The sequence below is a fragment of the Colobus angolensis genome, unplaced genomic scaffold (genome assembly GCF_000951035.1).
Source record: "Colobus angolensis palliatus isolate OR3802 unplaced genomic scaffold, Cang.pa_1.0 Scaffold367, whole genome shotgun sequence".
Classification (NCBI taxonomy): domain Eukaryota; kingdom Metazoa; phylum Chordata; class Mammalia; order Primates; family Cercopithecidae; genus Colobus; species Colobus angolensis.
In genome coordinates this window covers 118,311-139,989 of record NW_012117010.1, presented here as the reverse complement: position 1 = coordinate 139,989, position 21,679 = coordinate 118,311, and the positions used below count along the sequence as shown (strand labels likewise).

General features: G+C 33.1%; 1 protein-coding gene and 1 non-coding gene across 2 annotated transcripts in view; both read right to left on the bottom strand.

Moving 5' to 3' along the window:
- PHIP (pleckstrin homology domain interacting protein) overlaps positions 1-21,679 on the bottom strand; it is a 132,178-nt gene that overhangs the window by 14,563 nt on the left and 95,936 nt on the right. Inside the window, exons 21-32 of the mRNA XM_011953549.1 lie at positions 18,975-19,094; positions 17,003-17,110; positions 16,291-16,415; positions 16,077-16,159; positions 12,512-12,623; positions 12,270-12,331; positions 9,679-9,834; positions 8,263-8,383; positions 5,061-5,186; positions 2,126-2,195; positions 1,756-1,806; positions 1,343-1,492 (exon numbers count right to left, since the gene is read on the bottom strand). Of these exons, the coding sequence (XP_011808939.1) occupies positions 1,343-1,492; positions 1,756-1,806; positions 2,126-2,195; positions 5,061-5,186; positions 8,263-8,383; positions 9,679-9,834; positions 12,270-12,331; positions 12,512-12,623; positions 16,077-16,159; positions 16,291-16,415; positions 17,003-17,110; positions 18,975-19,094 (1,284 nt within the window). The remainder of the gene's footprint in view (positions 1-1,342; positions 1,493-1,755; positions 1,807-2,125; positions 2,196-5,060; positions 5,187-8,262; positions 8,384-9,678; positions 9,835-12,269; positions 12,332-12,511; positions 12,624-16,076; positions 16,160-16,290; positions 16,416-17,002; positions 17,111-18,974; positions 19,095-21,679) is intronic.
- Positions 4,879-4,951, bottom strand: TRNAF-GAA. The gene has a single exon. It is a non-coding gene; the product is annotated as a tRNA-Phe (tRNA).

Genomic DNA, 21,679 nt, shown 5'->3' with positions numbered 1-21,679 from the left:
AAAAAAAAAAAAAAAAAAAATGATAAAATGATGTGCAATGATACCACATCTAGGTCATGATGTCTTATAAAACATTTTTTATTTTCATTTCAAACCATGAATGCTATCTGAACTGCATAACTTTTTTTTTTTGAGACAAGAGTCTCGCTCTGTCACCCAAGCTGGAGTGCAATGGCGCCATCTCGGCTCACTGCAACCTCCGCCTCCCAGGTTCAAGCGATTGTCCTGCCTCAGCCTCCCGAGTAGTTCGGATTACAGGTGCCCACCACCACGCCCGGGTAATTTTTGCATTTTTAGTAGAGACGGGATTTCACCATGTTGGTCAGGCTGGTCTCGAACTCCTGGCCTGAGGTTATCCACCCGCCTCGGCCTCCCAAAGTGCAGGGATTACGTGAGATATTGCACCCGGCCCCTCAACTATATAACATTTAATTACTGTTTAAAGGGATGAGAAATCACTCTACACTAAATTTAGATTGCTATGATTGCATGCCAAAATAAATACTTGGATCATGTTTACTTAGCTCTTTTTACCATGTATTCCATAAAGATTATACATTGGCATACCTAAATATATACAATAATGTCACCTTACATTTGTACACAGTGCTTCACATTTAAAAACTATTTTTTTTGTTTGTTTTTGTTTTTGAGACCGAGTCTCTCGCTCTGTCGCCCAGGCAGCGGGATCTCAGCTCACTGCAAGCTCCGCCTCCCGGGTTCACGCCCTTCTCCTGCCTCAGCCTCCCGAGTAGATGGGACTACAGGCGCCCGCCACCATGCCCGGCTATTTTTTTTTTTTTTTGTATTTTTAGTAGAGACGGGGTTTTACCATGTTAGCCAGGATGGTCTTGATCTCCTGACCTTGTGATCTGCCTGCCTCGGCCTCCCAAAGTGCTGGGATTACAGGCGTGAGCCACCGCGCCTGGCCTAAAAATTATTTTTATATATTCTCTTTACATCTCCATAATCCTGTAAGGACGTAGGCATTATTATTGTTTTTTTTCCTAGACAACTGCCATAATAAATTCATAGAATCAGTGTAGGGAAGACAAAAAGAAAAAAAAATTCAGATGAGAAAACTAAGGGACTTGCTCAAAGCTACACAACTGGTAAGAACAGAATAAGCCGTTTCTTACAGTGTCTTTGGTTCAGGGCTCCTTTCATTTTACCACACTATTCAAAATTTAGATTCTCTATATAGTCAAATGGATAATGAGAACATGTATAAAATAATAAAGAAATGAACAATAATCATAAAAAGTAACTAAAATAGCCAACTGTCATGTAAAAGATATGTAGCAAACTGACAGGTAAAGAAAATATTTTCAAAAACACTTACTGGATATTCAAGGAGATCTACTGGCTGACGGAAAGGCTCTGAATCTTCACATTGAAATATGAGATTTAACAATTCTTCACATTGTTTCTTCCATGCTTGAATATCGTAAGACTGGGCTCTATTACGTAATCTTCGTCTAGGCTGATGGTCCTGCGATAAGTGTTCAATTATATTAATAAAAGAGCACTTATACAATAAAATTTGTACTTTTAATGCAGTCTTAGATAACTGGGTAATACATAATAATTCAAACAAAAGAAAATATTCACCAAGTTCTAAAAAACATACATTTTGTAAATGAAACTAATTTGAACATACTTAATGTCTTTTAAAATGCTAAGAGTAAAAAAATAAAGCTCTTAATACATTTTAATTCATATAAAGTACTCCTGCTAAAACTAAAACTACATTACCTTCCTTTTTCGAGTAGAAGTTCCTGGCACATCAGCATCTTTCTCTTCTTCCTTTGAGGCAAGAATTTATCAGATTCATAAAACATTTTAAATGTCATTATACTTTATAGTTGATTAATTAGCAATTATTTCCTTTACACACTGGAACACTGTAATGTATACGCTGGGGCACTTTACTGACTCATTAAAAAGTTCCCCATTAAAAATTTTTTTGTAACTCTAAGAAGAATATTCTACTGCCAGTTTTTGTTTTAAACTACACTAGACAAGAAATAATTTTCACAACAGCTTTTACCTGAAAACTACAATATGTAAATTTCTTTTTATACAGAGAATATCAATATAGTAATCATAATGAAATATTACATACCTCAGAATCAGACAACACTTTCTTCTTCATTGAATTATAAAGTGGAATTATGTTATAACAAGTCTGATCCCTACATAACAAGGAAATGTTAAAATGTAAGATTAGAGTCATGATAATTTTTTTCCTTAAAAATTTGTTCCTAAAACCATATTGTAAGATAAAAGTAGAAGCTGAAGGCTTGCTTTCTTCTCCATTGGCTTACTCCAATAATATATGCACACACATTTAACCCTGACCCCTCCACTCTACGTAGAGTTTTCAGTGTGGCCTGACTATATCATTACACCAAACCCAAGTCTCATCGCCCAGTCTTTGCTCAGGTATCTGCTGTGCTTATTCCATTCCTCAGTCTTCAAACAGCTAATATATTTCTTGTCTTCCAACTCTTTCTTTCTTTTATTCTTAAATGTATTTCCTAAAACTTTGTTCTTAGGCATCTTCTCTTGACACTGTACCTTTTGCTTTGATAACTTTACATACTAGTGGTTTATCTGTGTAAATGAATTCCAAAATTCCTGCAATCTGTCCTAACCCTTCTCCTGAGCATTCTACCATAACCTAAAATTCCACATATGTTTAAACTTAATAGTGGCTCCCCAGATATCCTTGTTCCTTTCTCTATTTTTTCTTAACATACCATTCTTACAGTAATGGGAATCTTGGTTTTTCATTATTCTTTCCCTTCTCTCCTCCTTATAAATCCAATTAGTGGTCAAGTGCTGTGAACTCTATCCCCAAGTATCTCTGGGCATCTGTCCCTTTCTCACTTCCACAAATTAAGCCCTCATCAACTCTTAGTTGGTCAAATATAGCAGTCAATCTGCTATTTATGCTGCTTGTCTCTTCTCTATCAATTAAATTAGACACTGCAGTCAAATTAACATTTTTAAATCATAGTGTAAAACATTTTATTCTCATGTCAAAATACTTTCAACATCCCCTTGCTCTCATAGCTCATATTTTAAAAGTCTAAAACCTTACACTGGCATTCAAGGCCACCCATGATGTGGCCCCAACTCAAATTTATAGCACTGTATCTCTACTATGACTTCTACTCATTACTGTCTACCTCACCCAATTTATATTACCCTTAATTAAACCTCCCTACCTCATGATGCTCCTTATCCCTGGAATGGCTTTCTTTTCATCTAACGTTTCCTTAATCTATCAATATCTACCTTGTATACAATGTCTTCTTAACACACTTCTCCTCCCCTGTATCTGAATCCCCATCATCACAGCTAAAAGTGATCCTACTCTCATCTAAACTTCTATACAATTCTCTTATTACTTGTCACAGTTTTCCTTATATTATAGTTTCTTACAGATTTATCTATCCTATGAAACTGTATTAAGAGGATAAAAATACTACCTCCAAGCATCCATTACATTACTTTGTATGTATCAATTGCTTGAAATTTTGCCAAATAACTCAATTAAAAAGTATAATTAAAATTTCAAGGAATACTTAATATCTTGAAAACTATCTGCTAAAAAAAGTATTTCTAAACAAATTATACACATCTGAAAAAAATGCCACGGACTTATTTTTAGGAATATATAATACAAATGCTTTAAGTGTTTCATGAATCTGATTTCAAAGACATTTCCAAGTAGCTGTTTGAAAGAAATACATTTCATAGACTATTTCAAACGTATTAACAATTTTCATCTAAATTATTTCACTGAAATATGAATATGGTATCTCATGTAGTTCTACGGATTCTCTTTGAAAAAAACAGATATAACCTACACATAGTTATAACACTTACAAAAAATTACAGACGTAAGAGTCTTCAGAGGATAATGCTTAATTACCAATTTCAATAAGGAAAACAAAAGCATAGCAATAATAGCCCCCAAACCATTGGAAAGCAACAGATGTCTTAGAGAATAAGGCAGAGAAAGGGCACAAAATTGACCTTACTAATTATGTTAGGTGTTTTCTTATACTGAAATGACCTGCATTTCTCAGTTAAAAAACATTAATCAAAAAGAAACTCAAAGATTATGTCCATTAATGAAAATGAAGCAGGGATATTAAAAAAAAAAAAAAAAAACCCTGAATAATCCTGAAGTTTTCATTATGTAAAAATGAAAGCTGATAACAGCTAAGTAAGCTTTTAAAATGCTGTTACTACTTCTCAACCAGGAAAAAAAAATTCAAAATAATAACATGGAATCACAGCAGTCTTTGTACAAAATATAGAATTCATTTCTCTGCCTTCAACTTAGGAGGCTCAATTCATTGTATGACTGCATAAAATCCTTAAGATAAGGAAAGGAAAGTACTTCTGCCTTAATGAATAGTGGTTATCACTCTTGTTATGGGATCAATGAGGAACTAACCTTGACTTTGAACTAGAATCATGAAAGTTAAATTCAGTCTCCTGCTGGACTACTTAAACACTTGTTAATATACTTGACAGGGCAATATACTGCTAGGATGAAAAATTCTCAAATCAGATGGCAGACACTCATTTACTGTGCAACCTTACACATGTTAACCACTATAGGCCATAGTTCCCTCAATTCAAACTTCCAGAAAATAATCTCTTCCACCTGTAAGATTGTTACTTGGGTTAGAAGAGTTAAAGTAGGTAAAACATTACATGTTAAATAAATCTTTACTGTTATTATTGTCTAACAGTTAGATTGAGAAAAGAATCTTTTAAAAAAAATTTTAACCTTAAAATACAATGGTAATGCAGCTTTTATGATTTCATTCTTATTATTAGCCAATGAACTGTTTCTTCCAAAACCTAGGATCAAACCAGGGACCTTTAGATCTTCAGTCTAACGTTCTCCCAACTGAGCTACTTTGGCTACTCTTAAACGTTTCCTCTTCACAAACAGTATGTTTTCTATTTTAAGAGGAACTATAGTGCCATTAATTATTAAAACTATCATAATTACATATGAAAAAATAACTTACTTTATAAAATGTAGAAGAAGATCAGTCACGAATTTAGCAGATTTCACAATAGGGCTTCCAGGCTCATTAAATGTTCGTGTATTATGCTCTATATATCGAACTTCCCACATTAGGGAAGAAACTCGCCTTAAAAAAAAAAATATAGAAATTTTAACTTCCTTATATTTAGAAATACATCATTTAAAACCAAGACATTCCAACCTTTCAATTTCAGTCTAAACCAATCGTAAAAACCATTGGTCTTATAAAGTCATTTTCAAAGAAGCATAACTGCATTTGTGTTAGAGAAAAAAAAGAGGGGCAACCATAACTATGTATTTGCATACAAGATGTTTGGAATGGAACACATCACACTATTAACAATGCCCTCTTTTTGGGAGGGAGAACATCTATATGGGGAGTGGCAGGAGAGTAGAAACGGGAGAGTTTTTAAGTTTTGGCTTTATATATTTTTGTCATGGATGCTGTCATTTTTTGGTAATAAAGACCCCTGACTTCTGAACAAAAAAAGAAACAAGTCATTTTAATCTAACTGTATTATTGGTAATCAAATGACATATACAAATGAAAAGTTAACTGACAGCCACCTTATGAGATACAAAACTATAAAAATATTGCATGTTCGTTTACCAAAAAACCTAACTAAATGAGAATTACTTTCTGAATACTTAACAGACAATGCTAAAATAAAATCTGTAGTTTTATAATTTTATTTCTGAAAGCAAATAAAAATCCAAGGACAACTTTTGAGAATATTATCTAATATGTAGCCTGACTTAAAGTAATAAAGAAGAAAACACTTAGAAAATCTTACTGATTGTGAACAGAAATATAATTACATGGAATAAAAAAACACTGCATGTAATTGTGGACATAGAAACAAAGAAAAACTGTGCATTTCAAAAAGATTCACAAGGCTCTATCTAATAACAGAATCACAGATATCTTCCGTGTATCATATAGAAAACTGTGTGTAAAATAAAGTATTAGATTAATACCAACAGGGCAAACTGACAGTAATAGTTTAACAAGAGACTGAACTAGAAGTATCATGAAAGAAAAACAGTAAGAAGTCTAACACCAATGAGTGAAGGAAGAAGCAAAAACTTTTAAACAGTGAAATAGTACTGGAAGTCATCATTGTATTGAATAAGAACATAACTTAGGTTTATAATTGAGTTTATTATCAGATTGGAAAACAGGCAATTTCTAATTCATGTAAGTATTGTGTTCCAAAAGTTTTTTTCCTAAATTGGCTACAAAACTAGGGTAATGCCAAAAGCCTATTTAAAATATAATGTATCTTGAAATACAGATGTTCCTCAACTAATGATGGGGTTACACCCTGAAAAACCCACTGTAAATTCAAAATACCATTAAGTCAAAAATGTATGTGATATAGTTAACACCCAGCAAACATTTTACCTCAGCCAAGCCTACCTCAAATGTGCTCAGAACACTTACATTAGCCTATGGTTGGACAAAATCATATGGCAACACAATACACTGTACAGTATCAGTTTAACTTCATGATCACATGGCTGACTGGGAGCTACTGGGAGCTGTAGCTCACTGCCATTGCTCAGCATCATGAAAGAGTACATCACAAGCACAGAAAAAGATCAGAATTCAAAATTTAAAGTATGGTTTCCACTGAATGCATATCCCTTTCATATCACTGTAAAGCTGAAAAATCTAAGTCAAACCACTGTAAGTCAAACCTTATGTATAGTATACGTTAGCAATTATCATGTTGAGCAATGTGTGAGATATTTACAACAATACTGGAAGATATCAGCAGCTTATCTTTCTAGTTGCAGTACAACAATTAGTGTATGTATATAAACAGTTCTTTCCTTCTCACCCACCCATGTCTTGTTTCATCTCTGAAGCACTAGGTTTAACTTCCAATCTTTAGCAATTTAGGGGTCGGGGGGAATATAGTTAGGAATTCCTTCATTTTTTTTTTTTTCTCTTAAACTTCCAACACCTGATACTGAAAAAGACTTGAAGAATGCTTTGAGGGTGGGATGGTTGGAAACCACATAGCACAGAGGATTTTCTCCCTATCTCTATGCTTTTTGACAAATATCAAGGAAGCAACAGCAAACACACCTAAGAAGATCAGAAAAATCTTTAGAAACTCAAGTTTAATATATTCGTTTTCTTTATTTCAGTGGTTCTCAATCAAGGATAATTACGCTCCCCAGAAGACATGTGACAATGTCTGATTACATTTTTGGTTTTCACAACTAGGGGGCTGCTACTGGCATCTAGTGGGTACAGGCACAGGATAGCCCCTCACAGTGAGATGCGGAAATAAAATTTAAGTCATAAAAAGAACCAAAGGCACATTTTATACAGAAAAATATTAATACAAAATATGAATAAAACTTCTCTAAGTTAAAAAAGAAGAATAATGGAAAGGACTTCAGTAATAAATAACTGGTCACAAAAAGTTTTAATGCAATGTTACACAAATTAAATTGTTGGACTGCTAAGCAAAGGTCATATGAGAAACATTAAAACTAAAAACAGGATTCTATTATTTAAAAACTATAAACATACTTTTTGACAAAACATTTTAGGTAATAAACCTATAAAGCCTATTGAAGATTAAAGACATTTAACAAAATTACCTAGATAATGAAAATTATTTGAAATTATGCTTAGGCCATTTAATTCTAATTCTTTTTCATGCTAAACTACAACTATGAAAAACTGAGTACTTTCAAATTTCAGTGTTATAAGTAATGATAAGCTGAATATAGACAAAATAAGAACAAAATGCATAATACAAATACATAATTTTTATTATATATTCTATTAAAAATCAACAAACAAATACATATTTTAATGTTATCTAGGAGAAAATGAAATAACTTGCCTTGCTTTACAGAATACAATATAAAGACAGTGAGCATAAAATCATTCCAGCCTCTAGGAATAATTATACCTAGGAATTGTCTTTTAAGTTTCTAAAGACCAGCAGCATTGGCATTACTGGTACTTGTTAGAAATGCAGAATCTCCGGTCCCACTCCAAATCTACTGAATAAGATTCTACATTTTAACATAATCCCCAGGTGATTCTTATGTGCACTCATATATACAAAAAGTTGAGAAACACTGCTAAAGATCAGTAAATGGGTGGAAAGATCACCAACTTTCCTTTGATAGTAGCTACATCAAATGGTTCTAACCTGTAAAACCTGTTTTCCAGTCTTTGTTTAATTGTACTTAGATCCGTTGGATACGCCACTACTGTGCAATACATGGGATAGGCCTGCAGATCCACGGGGGCCACAAATGCTGAGGCAATATCTAAAATAAACAGGTAAGTTTGTAAATTTATTTTTGTATGCTTAAAATAATTCAAGAAGAATTCTACTTGAATTAAGACTTAAAAAGTCCTTATCTACATAATCATTAGTCTGCCACTGTCTTTTCACAAACAATATAGTTTAGCTGACATGAAGAGTCTCACTTTTTATTATGTCTACATATACATTGCCAAATTCTAAGGGTATTCATAGGTTCACTGGGAGATCTCCAAGAAACAAATTATATATACATATATCAGACTTACTAAGTACACATACATTGCCATAATTGACAGTTGGCCACTCCTGAAGCTATATTTGACAAAATCACTCTATTATTAACACTGTAACATACTGCATTCAAACCTAACCTTTGACTTTCTCAAAACTTATTCCCTTATCTCAACTTTACATTATTCTGAGAAACATCAGACAAGTAGAGAAAAGGAAACAGACCCAGAAGTTTTGATTCAGTGATACTACTGACCCAATACACACTGTAAAGTTGTACAGCAAAAACTGTAACTAGTTAGGATTACTCCCACCTTTTTGCTAATTCACATATAATACTTAATATCCTAAAATATTGCTAAAATTATTTAAGGTAGTATTTATAAGGCTATTCCTATAAAGTGTTGGCATTTTATAAAATACTTCAGATTTGAATATTTCTCACTGTGTGTGTCCATCCAGCTCTTCTTACTCACGTTAATTTCTCTCTGGACTCTTTGTAGCTGACTCTTTACTGAGAGAGAGGGTTGCTACAAACCACCACATAGTCTAGAGTTACTTCAGAAGCCCAGAATTCAGATAATCAAGTTTTGTGGTCATTGTTTTCTTTTTTTTTAATAAGGCAAAGCAATTAATATACCCTCTCCTTTCCCCTTAAAAAGATGCTCTTTTGTGTGTGTATATAAAGTTGGAGGAGACCAGTATCAAGCTATCCATATAATTATAACTGAGCTTTCAACCCTCCTCCACCAATTCATATCATGTCAGTCTGAATATGTCAAGCGTTTTAAATTGGGTTGTGGAGGACAAAGATTTTTCAGAGATGCCTCTGGCACTTCTAGGAGGCCCTTATTCTAAAATTCAGCTAACATAACCTAATTTGTAACTGTTTTAAATAGTTAAGTCCTGTGTTAAGATCACATTCAAAAACAGATTCCACTTAAAATGTTTGAAACCATTGACTTAGGAGATTGTGAAAAAAAATTTTTGTTGGGGAATAACAGTATTTTTCCATTACTTTGCATTCTGCCAGTTTTTTCTATACTCATGTGTTGCTTTACTTACCTAGTGTCATCAACTGGTTTATTCCTGTCACAATTCTTTCACATTCTTCATCCCTGGGATTGGTACCCCATTCTCCATCAAGAGGTTTATAGATTAGTGATCTGCACTCACCATCAGTTAAAGGAACACTGGTACCTAGTTCTTCAGGAAATACAGCTGAAATAGAAAAGCAGATCATTGCAAATATGTGGTAACTTATTAGTATTTAGGTTAGCTTTAGAATGTAAAAATAATAGTCACAAAATTAAAGTATATTTTGTATAGATTTGGTAAATATACTCTTTAACACAGGAAAGTACATTTCAAGGGTCACGAAAATTTAAATTAATTTTTAAATGATACTGTAAATGATTCTCTAAATAATTACTTCTCCAAAATTATACCTGAAAATCTGCTCTGTAATCAAGCTACATGTGCAGAAATCATTTCTATAAAACATGCAAATTTCAAAGTTTTCTGAATCACTTCATAATTGCCATGTTTACTTTTGATAAACTATACACAAGGTAAAACTGAACTAAAGTGACATTTTCTATAAATACTTCAAAGCTTCAATTTTTGAATGTAGGAACAGAGAATTATGAAAATTGACAAATGATGCTTATGCTTATTACTCATAAATTATGAAGGTATGCTTTCTGCATGCTTGAATCTTTACCAGTTTTAGCTGACAGAATCACTAGAGGGTTACGGTAACCCAAAATCTAGAAACGTGCTAGGTAATTTTTCCTTTAGACTAGGTTTTGGCAGATACACACTAAAAATATGCCACTGTTTGTGTACAATCAAAATTCTCATCACAAACTACAATTAAACTCTATAGGTTCGTATAAATGTGTATCCAAATAGAACAACAACAGTAACCACCCTTCAATATACTTAGGTAGGAAACGAAATAGTGAATCAGTATCACTTATTCATTTAAAAAATATCCAAGGCATTCTAACACCAACTGGCTTCACTGCTATCATATTCACAACAGTTCAATGTGAGTTCAAATTTAAACTTTTTTTTTAATAAATGAGAGAAACAAAAAGATAAGCCATGTAACATGGTTACAAATTAAGATATTTATAATTTTAACAGCTCTAATTTAGCAGTGAGATAAAAACACACAATATTGGCATTAAATTTTCAAAGTGATAATTCCTGCAAAGAACTAATCTTAGCTTATCAGCATGACCATCTTCTCATTTCTGAGGTCTACGAGATTGGGTTATTTTCTCCAACAGTTATTTTTTCTCTGACTTTGGATTACAATAACTACTGAGCAACTCAATTAATAAAAGATGATTTCTACTATGTTAGAAATTAGATGTTTTCCTCTTTGTATTTTAAAGATCTTATTTTTATCTGCTAACAGATGTTATTATTATTATTATTGTTTTTGAGATGGAGTCTCACTCTATTGCCCAGGCTGGAGTGCAGGGGTGCAATCTCGGCTCAATGCAACCTCTACCTCCCAGGTTCAAGTGATTTTCCTGCCTCAGCCTCCTGAGTAGCTGGGATTACAGGCACATGCCACCACACCGGGCTAATTTTTGTATTTTTAGTTGAGATGGGGTTTCACCACGTTGGTCAGGCTGCTCTCGAACACCTGACCTCGTGATCCACCTGCCTCAGCATCCCAAAGTGCTGGGATTACAGGCGTGAGCCACTGCGCCCATCCTGTAATATATTATCATTAAAAAAATCAAACAACATAGAATAACAGAAAATAATTTATGAAGTCTTTATAATCCTACTCTATAAATAAGCATTATTAAAATCTGGACTATATCCTTTTAATCCCTTTTTGGCTTATGCAATTGTGTATGTGTGTTGTATTTTTTACAAACAAACAAAAATGGGCAATGAAGTGGAAAGAATATATAAACTCCAGGCTTTGGTCCCAATGACCTTTTCTCAGTACAAGGAAGACGTCGTACTCACTGCCTAAGGCTAATTATTAAATCCTGAATGTATCAGACCATATGCACAATGACAGTTATATTGTCATTATTAATTATATCTTCGTTGAGCTCTTGTATGTGTCAGCCTCTACAATAAGCACTTTACACACATGATGCTATTTAATCCTTAAAGCAGCCCTATAAGGAAGGTATTAGCTTAGACGGCTTCAAAGGCCGAGTCCTAAAAAGTTGGGGTGTGAGGCTTTATGGAACTTGCCAAGATCACATAAAAAATGACAAGTCAGGATATGAACTGATGTTCGTCTCACTCAAAAGCATAACCTCTTAACTATCATGTTACACTTTAAGTACTCTGCTAAAGTTACAAAAATGTCTCTGCCTCCCAAATGCACTTTCTTGAATGAATAATAATTAATAAAACAATTTCATATTTTGTTGTAATAAATTAATTTCAATCTTCCCTGTGAGACTATAAATTCCAAGTAGGCAAGAGTTATATCTATATTCTTTGCTGCTGAATCTCCCCTACTTCAAGGTGTACAATAAATATTTGCTGAATGAATGTTTTCTATTTGATACTCACAACAACTGTAAGTGATAGCATGTTAGCAAATCTTAAATAATTTCTTAAGAAATTAACTCCATAATGCAGACACAAAAAGCCCAACACACACTTACCATTATTAGGTATAAGCTCCATATCCCAAGGACTCATCTTTTCTGTATCTCCATTGTCCCAGCTTAAAGAAAGAAAATTCATTATATTAAAAAATCTAAATTATTGTATCACAATTTTAATAAAATCAATTATCAAAATAATTGCTTCTGTGTTTAAAAGAAGTCTCTTTATCTCTTAATAGATGGAAAAAAAAATTCACAGCAAGCCTAGGTGAACTAAAATACAACAAATGTTTCCTTACCAAACATTGTAGCATTGAAACAGACTATCAGGGTACTCAAGTTGAAGAGGTTCCTGGCTTTCAATTGTTCCAAACCACCAGGCATCATCTATGACAGACCTGAAGCGGTCACCTGGCCAAGAACAAAAACTATCTCATTATTCTGAAATGCATGGCTGCTGTCACTGCTTCTTCCTAACGTAAATTAAGTACCTAAACTGTCTGTATGACTTCAGAAGACAAAAAGTGAACCACACACTCCAAAAATAAGTAAGTACAATCAGCAATACCAAGAGAAAAAAGGTATTTAGTAAGCATACTTGAAGCGTGACTTAGCAGTTTTCAATTCTACTTTTTATATTTCATTAAGGTATATAGAAATTCACTTGCTTTAGGCATGTTTACCAATCTAGCATTTTAAATTCATCATTAACACTATACCCAAACTTGTCACTCAAATAAGATTATAATTTAGGTAAGTTCTACTCAACAATTACTTAGTCTATTTTTAATTTCTTACTTTCTATAAGCAAGTTTTCCCAACCAACAATCAATCAAGACTCCGTCCTAAAAAAAACAACATAAAATCCAACCTGTCTTCCTTCATCTCACTCTTAATACTCACTCACTCTCCCTTTCCTGTAAAAGGAAACAAAAAAAGAAACAAAAATAAAACAACTAGTCTTTTTAAAACAGAGGACACTCCTTGTGTCTATTCCCTTATCCAATTGCTGTCATCGTATTACTTAACCTGCTTTTTCCCAAAGACCTGAACAAGCTATAAATGCTATGGCTTTTTCTTATCTAAATCTTCTCATGTTCCTTCTGTGCCATAAGAAAACTGTAAGTCACTTACTTCCTTTATGCAATGCTTTCCTGTTCCTCAGCTATCAGAGTACTTGAGTTTTCTCGTGGCTAGCATAGGCTAGAGTCTGAAAGACTTGGGTTCAAATAATGTATCTGTGTAACTTTGAATATATTAATTATTTTTGAACTTCATTTTCCTTGTCTATAAAATAGAAATGGTGATGTCTACCTCCCGGTAATTTTTGAGTAATGCATTCTATTAAAGTACTCTACATTTCTGACACACAGTTAAGTTAAAATGAATTGTTAGCAATTAATCTGAATCAGTTTTATTTTTAAACTCAGAAAAGTATCTATGTTCTCATTTTCTTACCAAAAAGGATTTAAAAGTTTATAAAAACATACAGCATGAAATTAGTTAAAAATTTGAAAAACAAGGTAAAAGAAAATGATAAAAAAGAAAACTGGAGCCAGGAGAAAAGTTCATAGGACACAACTGCATGTTGTTGACAGTCGTTCCTCAGATGCATACTAGTGACACTTAACAAGAAGCTACTATATAGTTTAATAAGCATTCTTGACACCACCACAACTTCACACTAAACATAAAGAGTTTCAAAGAGCTGTATCTTATGACCCTATACAGACTGATCATCATGCTGAAGAGGAAGAACTGAATAATGTGTGCCTAACCATAATGAACAGTATCTGCAGAGTAACAAGAAAGTTAAGCAAAGAACCCGGACTACTACTAAAGTCCACCATTGAGAGTAAGCCTTAAAACATTTCTGAGGAAGCGCTGAAGTAAAAATTACTAATGTAATTTTAAATGGCAGTCAATAGGTGAATGTATATATCCTCAGATATAAAAGACTAATTAGATACTAACTTTAGAAAAATATTAACCCATAAATTAGAATAAAATCATAATATCCAAATGAGAAAATTATGATGCTCATCCATTTTAACTCTGATTTGTCCAATGTTAGCCATATTACTTTGCCGAAGTTATGAGCTCACTTCTGGAATATTCCTGAACTTTGATCTCTATTATTGGTTCTGCAATTTATTGGCAAATTCAAATCCTTAAAAAATAAAATTTATCGTATCAAGTAATGTATGTGAAAAATTTAAAAAATCAGATGTACCAAAGGCTGATAGCCAAAACCAAGAAAAATGTTTACATCTATTTTAACTACTACTTCTTGACTTACAGATTTCTTCACTCATCAATTTTTGACAGTAAATATCAGAGTTGATTCTTGGAGACATGGGTTTTAACTGACCAGGTCTACTTACACACAGATTTTTCCAATAAACAGATTTGTCCCCCTGTATTGGCAGATTCTACATCAGCAACCAAATGCAGATTGAAAATACAGTATTAGTGGGATGTGAAATCCATGAATATGGAAGGGTCAACTTTTCACATTGGGGGGTTCCATAGGATCAACTCTGGGACCTATGTATGCAAAGATTTTGGTATCCACTGGGGGTCCTGGAAGTAATTCCCTGTGGATACTAAGGGACAACTATAACCTTAATACAACTGTACATAAAAAGTATGTGTATTATATTTAATCCATATTCAATTTTTAATAATGACTATGTAAATACTGCTTGCTCCTAAGCAAAATAGCATATAATGCCTTTCTTATATAATTTTGTTTTCCCTAAAATTAATAATTATTTTTTTAACACTTGGTCTTCAGTGAATTTACAATTAAATGTTTCCACAATCTCTAACAGCTCAAGCTGTAAAAAACATTCTTCAATGTTATTTTCCATGAAGACAAACTTCCTAGATAAGTTATGTGTACCAATTTTTTCCCCCTGAAGACTTTCCTCTTGAGGGAGATTTGGACTTGCTAGGTATCTGCTATCCTGAGGTTTCTACTGAATATGACTTGGGATTCCTTTTAACTTTTCCTGTTCTAGACTTCCTGTTTCTTGAGGGGATTCCATACTTTTCCCTTTCTTGGTTTACTCCCTTATTTGATGAGACACATCTTTCAAAACTTCTAGGGAAATGGTACATGAGATGTAAATTTTCTTTCTAATTTCCATGTCCATAATTTTGATAACTTACATTTTCCTAATTTCTCTTTACAGAGCACATACAAGTTTTCAAAAAAGGACAAATCACCATGCCAATGCATTCCAATGGCACTGAAGGATAGACTGGTATGTCAATTGATGTGCTTTTTTAAACCATACATACCATATACACATCACACCATGACACACACTGGTCCTATATGAAATTTTTAAGAGAACTACACTCATAAGTGTAGTGTATTACATCATCTATATGTAAATTAATGCACCTTAAGTGCCGGAAAACTTTTAAGGATTTTAGCTTCTTTGAGACTTGTTTATGATACTAATTTTAAAGATTATACTAGGATTAACCAATAAAAGAAAAATGTCAGTTTAGCTTTAGTACAAACTTACACATCTTGTTAAGCTTCTTTTGGCTTCAAATATAAATTCTGTTATTAATGTTTTTATATAAAAATTTAACTTAACATGTACAACATGGAAAGAAAAAGTCAAATGTAACAGAAAAAAATGTTTGAAATTTAAGCATCAACTAAAGTATTTTCATTCCTAAACAAAACTGAACAATACCTCTGACACAGGACCTTACTTTGCTATTAACATTCCTACAAATAGCAAAAAGATTTCTCTGGTAATCTTTTTCTCAATTATGAAAAATAGTAAATCACTAAGAAAAAAACCACATCAAACATCTATAGCTTCTAAATAAATTACTCACCTATATTCCATCGCCTATATTTTGCATCATCAAATTGTTGTCTCAAGACTAGGAAATCTATAACGTCAGGCATATCATGGTATCTAATTACAAACAGAAACAAATTGATTAGGTCACATACCTAAAAATACCTAAAAGATGTTCAAATGTATCTGAATCTTGAAAAACAATCTACAATACTAAGAAAACCATTGCCTCTTTCAACAGTCCTTACTTCATGGTAAATGATCCGCCAGTCAGTTTACCAGTATCAGGATCTAGAAAAGCAAGTTTAAGGCAGCAAAGGGTAGGTAATCCCACTTCATACTTTATGCCAACTATTTTCATAAGTTCTTGTTCCTGAGAGAGACAGAGAATATAAGAAACTATCTTTACAAAACAAACCACAAAACAGACTGCTAAACATCGTTGAGAAAAAATTTCTTGGTTTAAATCCTGATTTGGATGGTGATGACTGAGTACATGTAAAAATTTACTGAGCTCTATACTTAATATTTGTGCACTTTATAGTATGCAAGTTACAATGAAATTTTTAATAAGAAAGAAAAATATGGAGAACTTTACTAAAGTAAGTTTTCTATCACCATTCCAAAGACTTATTGGTAACTTTGAACTACTGCTGACAAATCTAGAAATACGCATCAAATTTATGAATACAAAGCTTACCTTAGACTTATTCCCTAATTTTCACTATAACTAAATTTTGTACCCAACCCATAAACTGCATTGGAGTATATAAATTCACTCAAATCGTGTGTTTCTCTGGATGAAAATCAAACACCTGCTACTCTCTAGGACTGCTTCAATTAAACAAGGTATCTTCATGATGCAGTTTCTCATAGTGTTAATAGTAATCTTTGATACAATTTTCTCCAAAATCCATCATTGTATTTTTGGGGCTATTAAATAATAAATCAATGTCATACCCGTAGTTCCATTTTATGCCATGGTTGTTTTTTGGGATTGATACTATATATTTTATTTTTCCGGGCCATTTCAACATAGGCTTCATGTCCTTGTCGGAAATAATAAACCTAAAAAATAAAGTCATATTAAAACCTGGATGTGTTTCCTTTAATCCAACATACAGGGTATCAGCTGAAATTGCAATGAGAAAATCTAATGCCTTTTGAGCTAACAGAAATTATAACATTTTCTCCCTCCTCCCTTATCTCAAGTTGTCTTAACATCACTAAATCATAACCAAAGTGTTCCAAGTAACATTACTTTACAAGTCAAGATGAAAAGTTATTTTCTGGTTTCACCATTTTATTCTTAAACTCGAAATAAGTTAATCTATATTGCATAATAAAGTTGAGTAACTAATAAGTTTATTGTCCACTTTTGTCCTTAATTTTTTTTTTTTTGAGACGGAGTCTCACTCTGTCCCCCAGGCTGGAGTGAAGTGGCACGATCTCGGCTCACTGCAAGCTCTGCCTCCTGGGTTCACACCATTCTCCTGCCTCGGCCTCCCGAGTAGCTGGGGCTGCAGGCGCCCGTCACCACGCCCGGCTAATTTTTGTATGTTTACACGGTGAAACCCTGTCCTTAACATTTTTAGCAAGTGGTTTGTACATATGCAGAAAACATTAAAATGAAAAATGTACTTTCACATATATTTTCATCCTTACACAAATCCTGGTAAGACAGCAGGGCATACATTTATCCCCATTTCATGAAGATCAAATTTAAGTGACTCCTGACTACTGTCTTGGAGAACTAGTACTTGAACACAGCAGTCTGACACCCATTAGTAGAAGAGTGTGTTTAAAAACGCTAAGTTTTTAGTAACATTTTGGGATAGCCACTATCCCATACTTTCATTCTATTCATTAATACCATTATTGTTCCAGTTGGCTGGAACTTTAAATGATGGAATAGTGCTGAATAATGAAGACCTTCAAGCACCTTCAAGCACCAGCAGTTAAAAAGACAACCTAACCACTTTGAAAGGAAATCATTCAACAAGGAATTACAAACTTTTCTGGCCACGTTGAAATAATGTATTAAAATATAATTTCACATCTTAATACTACAGGATGTTAAGATCTATCACTGTACTATACTAAAACAATGTGGTAATGCTCTGTGCTCTTCAAGTCTTATGAGGCAAGTAGGATTTCTAAATAAATTCATTCGGAGTGTTCTTTAGAATCACTCTAGCATTAAAGTTTTTGTTTTCTTTCTTTTCTTGAAGGGTCAATTACCACTTATACTGTTAATTAGTGTGCTCTGCTAAAGAAGCTTCTATTTTAAGTCCCAATTTATTTATGGTCAATCTGTTGGACACCAGATAACACTGCCTATTAAAATTTGTGTACAAAATAAGGAGACATTAACCTTGAGTAAGAAATGTTGAGACCAGTTCTTACATTTTCATTCTAAATTCACAAGTACATATTCTAAAACAATGGCCTCATCCTCAGTTTCTTAAAAATTAAATAGTATTTCTTATTCTAAGATTAAAGATTTTTTAAAGATCTAATAAACTATGAACATTGTGGGTAAACAAAACAACACTTTTTGAAATAAAATTAAATGAAAATAAGGTGCTAAATTTAATTTTTCCTTTAATATGTTATACATTCAGCCTTAAGTAAGATAAATGAATATATTTTAATTTAAAAAGATAAAGCTGACAATAAAACTCCTCTTATTAAAACATAACATTAAGACACTAAATTTTCATTCTTATAATATTTAGATTTACAGCAGCTTCAAAGAGGATTATCATTAGATTTTCCCTCCTAATTGTACTTTCTCCATACATAGGTACAAACATCTAGAATGAGATACTTTATGAAACTGATTCAGTTTTCTAGAAGTCTATTTCAAGAGCTCTTAAAAATGTTTAAAACTATGTGAGGAAAAAAGGATAATTTAAAACTTTTGAAGTACCTCATCGCCCATCTGTGGCACAAATGGACATCTCCGGGGAATAGTATCTGTAATCCATGTTGAAGGCAACCATTCTTCTAATGTTAAACCATTTTCAGTTAGTTCTCCCACAGCCAATCTCTGACAAAATTTAGAATATTGTTAAGTAATCATCAGAAAAGCATTAATCCACCAATCTACTCTTTAAAATAACTATAAAGATAATTGAATAAAAGGGGAAGGGCACCATTGTACAATAGTATATACAGTTGGCCCTGTGTATCCAAGGGTTCCGCATCCATGCATTCAACCAACCTTGACTGAAAATATTTGGGAAAAAAATTCCACAAAGTTCCAATAGGCAAAAATTGAATTTGCTACATTCTGAATACTATGTTGAATCCACACAAATAAAATGATGTGTAGGCACTGTATTAGGTATTAAAAATAATCTAGAGATGATTTAAAGTATATATAGGAGACTGTGTGTAGGTCACATGCAAATACTATGCCATTTTTTATAAGAGACTTGAATATCCCTGGATTTTGTTATCTACGGGGTCCTGGGACCAATATTCCACGACTACTGAGAGATGATGATCCTTTAAGCAACAAAACACTTACCCTGGAAAAAAATGGCAGCAGTGGCAACAGAGTTATTCAATCTCTCCAAATCACTGTCTACAAAGAGAACTAACTAAAAGCAAAACCCAAAAATCCACAGCCAACACTCACAACAAGGTAACAAGATATCCCCACAAACCCCAAAGTACAAGCTCTGTGTATTCTCCTTTCCTTTCAAAATGCTATCAATTTTATAAACATTCCATATAACAAACTAAGATACCCTAGAGTTTTTTTTTTTTTTTTTAATCCTAGTTATAGTAAGTTAGAACTAAATAAGGTATTCTCATAGGAGCTGAGTAGTGCAAGATGTAGAAGGCTAATTGTTTCCATAAGCTGGATGTTATACTTCTACACAGCATGAGAAACTATGCCTCTGAGAAAGTTCCTTAACTTTGCTGGTCACCCACAAGTGGCCACAATGGTCTTGATGTTGTTACCTTAGACTAAGAAAAAAATGAACTTTGTAAGAATATTTGAAACCTAGTATTTTTATAAGTAAAAAAATGTTATGCAACTGATTAAAGTCTTTTGTGAATCACATGTAAAACATTAAAGATGATTGTACACTAAGACTGCTACATTTTACTCATGTTTTTTTAAAAACAAGGTACTGTAATTATCACTATAAAATACTTGTTTACTAAAAGAAGTAATGCCATAACATGATATCAGAGAACACTACTTGCAATAGGTACTACTACTGCTTCCCAACTGCAGTAGTTATCATTTTCCTCTTTTTCCTATTAGCCACACCATACTGTTTCTCAGTCAAACACATCAAGAGCACTACCCTGAAGAGTTAGGGTGAAGGTCTTTGATATTTACTATACGTGAGATGGGTTCATTACAGAATTTTAGGTAGAAGCATAGTACGATCTCACTTATATTTTAAAAGGATCACTCTGGATGCATCAGAACAAGGATTGGCAAATCACGACCCTTAGGGCAAGTCCAGCCTGCCACAATTTTCATAAATTTTTATTGGAACACAGCCATACCCATTTGTGTATTATCTATAAATGCTATTATGGCAGAGTAGCTGGCCTTCTGTAGAAAAAAATCTGTCAAGCTATGCTTTAAAGAATAGACCCTAGGAAGAAAAAGGGAGAAGCAGGAAGACACATAGGATGCTACCACCGTAATATAAATGAGAGTTCAGGGTGATTCACACCAATGTGATAGCAGTGGAGTGGTGAAAAACAGTAAAGTGCTGAATATGTTTATAATTCATTAGATAATTAATTCCCTGATGGACTAGATGTGGACTATGAGAGAAAAAGAGGAATCAAAGATATCTCCAGGGTTTCTGGTATAAACAACTAAGAGAGTCATCACATTACTGAGATAAAGAGGGCTGGGGTACAGCGGGTTTGAGAAAAAAGCTTGGTAAGTAAGTTTTGTAGGTGTTAGATGTAAGGAGTAAACTGATATCCAAACAGTAATTTGATATATGCACAGTTATCAAATAAAGTAGCCATTATGTTATGCACTGAGTATATCAGAGAGATCCCACAACCCAGGAACTTCCACTGTGTTTTATTCAGAGCAGTTCTGATTTTATCAGTTTTGTATACTGAGGAGCTAAGTTTGTTTGAAAAAGGTTTCCTTTGACTAATAAAAAGGAAAAGACAGAAAGTTTGAAAATCATAATTCTAGCCTCAATATGGACTATTAATTGCTAAGCAAGTATTTCTCCCTATAAGGAATTATCTATGTTCAATGAGGAAGCTAACAACTTTTACACCAAGACAGGTAAGTTGTATATTAAATAAGAATAATCGTATGTATGACTGAAAGACTTTGGCATCACCAAAAATCATTATGGACAAATCTTACAGCCCAATAATTCCTGAGGAACTTAGAATGTTTGGATGAGGAAGATTTCTGTCACTTATTAATTACAACCATTAAGGGGTTAAGAATGCATTGAGTATTAAGATTTCCAGCTCCATGATTTGAAGTTTTTTTTAAAATATGGAAAGCATAAATAATTTCTTTCCTTTCCAACCATGGGAATGCTTCTAGGCACAGTTCAAATCGTATTTCCTCTAGGAAATCTCATCTGAAATCCCAACATAAGAAGACCCTGTTTAAGAAGG